At 27.3% G+C, this 6455-nt stretch overlaps 1 protein-coding gene across 1 annotated transcript; it reads left to right on the top strand.

The window, feature by feature from the left end:
* Positions 1–2873: 2873 nt before the first annotated feature.
* Positions 2874–5995, top strand: LOC108372710 (uncharacterized). The gene is made up of 3 exons (XM_017628463.1): positions 2874–2926; positions 3006–4327; positions 4372–5995. The coding sequence occupies exon 3, from the start codon at positions 4389–4391 to the stop codon at positions 5625–5627; it is 1239 nt and encodes a 412-aa protein (XP_017483952.1). The 5' UTR covers positions 2874–2926; positions 3006–4327; positions 4372–4388; the 3' UTR covers positions 5628–5995.
* Positions 5996–6455: the final 460 nt, after the last annotated feature.

The following is a 6455-nucleotide window of genomic DNA, read 5'->3' as shown; positions in this document are numbered from 1 at the left end:
TTATGCGGCAGAATTCACGAATTCTTCATTTTATATTGTAAGATGTCAACTAAGATGACGGCAATACACCGTAATGTAATTTGATGGCACCGTAATATTTGTGACGGTATAGAACTACAGTATACTTTGCTTAGCTGCCCAATCTTCTTTGCACGAAAAACTTGTGCACTTAACCGAAAAAAGCACTTAGGCGAATTTTCTTTACTACTTCAATGAGGAAGGTATCCGAATCCCTATGAAACCAAATAATGGAGAAGCACTTACCACGTAGAAATTACTGCAAGCGAAATTTTTTTCGAATGGTATCCAATTATTTATATAACTACATAAAATGTAGCCGTTTTCGTTGTTCTGCGAGATGAGCAAAATAAATAAAAGTTTGTAAAATTAGGTAATTGTACGGCCAGTGCAGCTAAACGTAATACTCTCTTTGATAATTGATAACAGTTGCACAATTTTTAAAGCAGGTATCGCCAATGTGCACTTACGTTGAATGCATCTATCGGAGGAGTTTCCTTATAATGTTAAAAATAATGCCGTTAATGTGCATTTTAGGGTAGGTATCTGAAATGTGCACTTAAGCATAAAGGCAGCAAAGCAAAATATACTGTATTTATCAACGTTTTTTGGTAACGCCATATTTGTATCGGTGTATTAGAAAATTTGTTTACAATTCTTTTGATCAAAATAAAAGCATTAAATATACATTTATATGAATTTTGAATAATAAAGTGGAAAGTGTATATATAATTGAAATATAACATAAAAGCGCAAAGCTACGTTACGTCCATTTAGCTTTACATAAAAGCGGTACCGCTATTAGCGTTCGGTATGATACGATCGTAATATTACGGCATCGTTTTTTGAGGAAGCCAAAGCTTTAGCACACTAGCGAAAAACTAAACATAAGGGTTGTAGGTTTTTTTTTTTATTTATTTATTTATTTAATTTTTTAAAGCATTTTTTGAATTTGCTACAGACGTTGATTCCAAGAAATAGTTCGTATTATATTTAGATTGATTTTAGTGCATTTGAATTTCTCTGAAATGATTTCGTGAATTTGTCTACGTATAATAGAAAAAATTTGTTTCTATTTTAAAGTATACGTATATATATTCTATTTTTCTAAACATTTTTAGTCTAAATAAAAAAATATAATAAAAAAACCTAAAGATCAACAACATTAAAAAATAAATAAATTTATATATATATACACATAATAATATATATAAAAAGCAAGCATAATGAAATCATTTAACTGCGATATGTGTGAAGCGTCATTCACTAGAAATTCTAGTCTTAAACGTCATATTCAAGGAAAACATCAAAAAACTTCAATGCGTATACCGAAATCAATAAACGATGACGCTCCCAGCGGATCTGAAAACTTAAATCCAGATAAATATGATGCAGTCTTCTGTAGAAGTTGTAAGGAAGAAATTGATTGGAAAAATTGGGCTTATCACTTGAGGACGAATGCTCATAAATCAAAAAGTGGAGAGATAATAAATGAAAACTTAAAACAAATAAAATCGAGTTTCGCTGAAAAATTAGAACCGTATAAATATAGAAACACAAATAATATGATTCTAAATCCAAATCTTTTTTTTGATATCGCTAAACCAAACGTCGTTGAAATTTTAAATAATATGTTAGAAAAACATAATGNGACGAATGCTCATAAATCAAAAAGTGGAGAGATAATAAATGAAAACTTAAAACAAATAAAATCGAGTTTCGCTGAAAAGTTAGGACCGTATAAATATAGAAACACAAATAATATGATTCTAAATCCAAATCTTTTTTTTGATATCGCTAAACCAAACGTCGTTGAAATTTTAAATAATATGTTAGAAAAACATAATGTACTGAAATTCAACTTCAACCTTCTTTGCGAGTATGTTAAAATGGATGAAGAGAACGCAGATATTATCATAAAATCCCACCCAGCACATTTAATTGAAATAAACAAAAACACGGACTTAAACGAAATATATTTAGAGCAATGTATAGATATTGATAGGAATATATCTGAATTTAAAAAAAGCGATATTGGTTGGACGATTTCAAATATTTTATATTTGGAAATTATCTTCGTTCAAAGTCTAAGACAAATTCGATCACTTTTTAATGAACGCATTGAATCATATTCCTACATAAATACAGATGAAAGATTATTGATTCCTAATGAGTTTATATATAAAGCTAAATCATCCGTATTTCAAATATTAAATGAGATGTTAGAAAAACATCACGCATTGAAGTTTAATTTTGAAATATTTTGCGAATATTATAAAATGAGTGAAGAGGTGGATATAATAGATATAAAATCTCATCAATCAAAAATGATGATATTAGACCAAAATACTGACTTGGAGGAGATATTTTTAGTTCATTTTATGGAAATTGAGAAGAAGATGTCGGAATTTCAAGAGCGTGATAGTGGTTGGTCGCTTATAAAAATATTACGTCTTGAACTAAATATTAATCAATATAAACCCATAAAGGGTTCAAGTTTTATAAAATTACCGAAATTCATCTTCGATAAAAAAGCTTGTATCAATATAAAAAACAATGATATATATTGTTTCAAATGGGCAATCGTTTCATCTCTATATTCCCCAAGGCATCCGCAGGAATGTTCTAGCTATCACATTGATGACATAGAGTCTGAAATTATTTATTTGAGAAATGGACTTTTAATAAACTTTGAAATGTTAACATTTCCACTTGCGTTGAAGGATATAAAGATATTTGAAGATAAAAATCCTACCATTAGCATTAATGTCTTCGGATTGAATGAAGTTGCTAAAAGTGTTGAAGGTCCATATTACCGCACAAAAGAAGAAAAAGACACTCATATAAATCTGCTATTACTACAAAAAGACGATTTATTCCATTATGTATGGATTAAAAATATTTCAAGGTAATTATTTAGTTATAAACAATTATACTTATAAAAATATATATTCGTGCTTTATAAATAAAAAAATTTCAATTTATAGTTTTGAAATTTTAGATTGGTATCAAAGCAGTTAACATTAAATGAACATAAAACATTCCTATGCAACACATGTCTACAAATGTTTACCACTAAAGAAAGACTCAGTCAACATAAGTCTGAATGTGGACAAATTGTTACAAAGATGGTAGAAGCCGAAAAAAGTAAATTAATGTTTAAAAACTTTAAAAATAAGCTAGAGGTTCCTTTTACAGTTTATGCTGACTTTGAATGTGTCTTAGTAGAGGAAGATTTAGAGATTTCGAATAACAGCAAAGCAATTCAGAAGCATAAGCCATGTGCATTTAGTTATTATATTAAATGTGCATTTAATGATTCTTTAGATAAACTTAAAATATATACTGGTGAGGATTCAGCTTCGATATTTATTAAAAGTTTAATTGATGATGCTAGAGAAATTTATTTTAATTATTTAAAAAAGATAGAACCCATAAATTTCCTCACTTCAATTGAATTAGATATACAAAATAATAGTAGTACTTGTTCAATTTGTGGAAAACCCTTAGGGATCGATAGAGTAATAGATCATTGTCATCTAACTGGAAAATATCGAGGTCCAGCTCATAATGATTGTAATTTAAATTTTAAAATCGCAAACTTTATTCCAATATTTTTCCATAATCTTTCCTCATATGATTGTCATTTATTCATAAAAGAACTTTCAAATATTCCAGGAAGTATTAATATTATTCCACTAAATAAGGAATTGTATGTATCCGTATCAAAACATATTAATTTTAATATTAATTCAAGCATTGAACTTAGGTTTTTAGATTCTTTTCGATTTATGTCTTCTAGTTTATCTAGTTTAGCTAAAAATTTAACTAATAATGATTTTAGAGTGTTGCGAACAACCTTCGTTGATGAAGATGAATTCAATCTTTTAAAAGTAAAAGGGATATTTCCTTACGATTATTTTAATAGCATTGAACGCCTTCAAGAATCATGTTTACCACCTCGTGAAAATTTTTTCAATAAATTAATTAATGAAGAATGTAGTGTTAGCGACTATGAGCATGCTCAAAAAGTGTGGTCAACTTTTAATTGTTTAACATTACGTGATTACTTAGAAATTTATTTAAAAACAGACGTAATATTATTAACAGATATTTTTCAAAATTTCAGAAAAATTTGTTTAGAAATTTATAGTCTAGACCCTTGCCAATATTTTACTGCCCCCGGATTATCGTGGGATGCAATGCTAAAGACAACACAAATTGAGTTGCAATTAATTACAAATATTGATATGTATAGCTTCATAAAGAAGGGTATAAGGGGTGGTATAGTTCAATGTTCTAACCGATATTCTAAAGCAAATAATAAATACATGAGCAATTATGATGATCATAAACCATCAAAATATCTTATGTATTTAGATGCAAATAATTTATATGGTTGGGCTATGTCCGAATATCTTCCCTATGCTGAATTTGAGTGGTTGGATAATGTTAATGATTTTGATGTTTTCACAATAGAAGAAAACTCTTCGTATGGTGTCATTTTAGAGGTTGATTTGGAATATCCTCATTCAATTCACGATATACATAATGACTTACCATTTTGTTGTGAAAATAAAAAAATTGGTAGCATGATTCAACCTAAACTAATAGCTGATTTAAATAATAAAACTAGGTATGTAATTCATTATAGAAATTTGCAGCAGTGTCTTAAACATGGTCTAAAATTGAAGAAGATTCATCGCGTTTTAAGGTTCAAACAGTCTAATTGGCTAAAAAAGTATATAGACCTAAATACTTTTCATAGAACAAACGCTAAGAATGATTTTGAAAAGAATTTTTTTAAACTTCTGAACAATGCTGTATATGGAAAAACTATGGAAAATGTAGATAAAAGGAAAGATATAAAAATAGTATGTGAATGGGAAAGTATTGGAAAAAGGTTAGGCGCTCGAGCCCTCATCGCTAAACCTAACTTTCATAGTTATACATCATTTACAGAAAACATGCTTGCTATACAATTGAAAAGATCATGTACCTTATATGATAAGCCTATTTATATTGGTTTTGTTGTATTGGAATTATCAAAGTGGAAAATGTATAACTTTCATTATAGTTATATGAAACCTAAGTTTCAAACAAAGCTCTGTTTGAACTATATGGATACTGATTCTTTTATATATACTATTCAAACGAATGACTTTTATAAGGATATTCATGATGATATTGATTTAAAATTTGATACATCTGAATATTTAGAAAATAACGTCTTTAATTTTCCTTTAAAAAATAAAAAATGTTTGGGTATGATGAAAGATGAAAACAATGGTAAAATTATGAAAGAATTTATTGGACTCAAGCCTAAAATGTATTCTATTAGTGTTGAGGGAGACAATGATGTGAAGAAAGCTAAAGGTGTAAAAAAGTCAGCATTAATAAATCTTAATATTATGAATTATAAAGAATGTTTACTTCAAAACAAAATTTTTTATGATAAGATGTATACTTTTAGATCTAAAATACATGAGATTTATACAATAGAATTTAATAAAGTTGTTTTAAGCAATATAGATGATAAGCGTTTTGTATTAGATGATAATATTAATACTTTAGGATGGGGACATTATAAAATCAATAACTTAAATTAGTTTAATAAGTATAATATGAATATATTTTAAAAACTGTTTATGTTGTGAAAGGAAACTTTTCCCATTTTGTTAATTCTAATTTATAGAGGTACATTTTATTAATTGAATTTTTAATAAATATCTAGTATACAAGTATATCTCTTTCGAAATTTCTAAAATCTCTCCTCAACATAAGTATATTTAAAACTTTATTATATGTTCTTTGGTGAAAATAGGCCTACAGGGGAATCGAACACCAATCAAATAAAAAAATCGATAGCGCGCCTTTATTGCAAACCTCAAGGTGGTGTGGAATATGCAATTACTTTAAACAATAAAGAATAAGACTATATTTTATAATATAATATAAACGTTTTTCTTTTATTTGTTTGAACACTTTGAAATTATAAATATATATATATATATATATATCAAGATAAGTATAACTATATATTTAACATTTTGTTTTTTTTTTCTTCAATAAATATAGAGAAAAAAGTGATTTACTTTAAATTAAATTTTATTTTCTTTATCATGTTCATCATCATCATCATCGGAACTTTCATACATATTATAAAAACTATTATTTTCCTTGCTCTTCTTTTTAAGGTTTAGGATAGGCGCTCCATATATATCCTTAGCTTTCGTTATAATATGAGGACATCTATTTAAGTAGTCCATCTGATTCTTTGTTATAATTTGAAATCTCCTTGGTAAGTAAATATAATATTCCTGATTCACTAGACATCTTATACTTTCTCCATACTTTGTTTCCACTCGTTCTACATTATTTATTTCATACATAGTATTTTCCTTCATATCCCTTAAAGGTAGATATTTAATATTAGA

This window comes from Rhagoletis zephyria, unplaced genomic scaffold (genome assembly GCF_001687245.7).
Source record: "Rhagoletis zephyria isolate East Lansing unplaced genomic scaffold, Rhagoletis_zephyria_1.1 Rzeph_scaffold_05989, whole genome shotgun sequence".
NCBI lineage: Eukaryota > Metazoa > Arthropoda > Insecta > Diptera > Tephritidae > Rhagoletis > Rhagoletis zephyria.
This window is presented reverse-complemented; position numbering and strand designations above follow the sequence as displayed.

Excerpts from the sequence above, each read along its gene's own strand:
- LOC108372710 (XM_017628463.1), top strand. The coding sequence starts at position 4,389 with ATGTATTTAGATGCAAATAATTTATATGGTTGGGCTATGTCCGAATAT.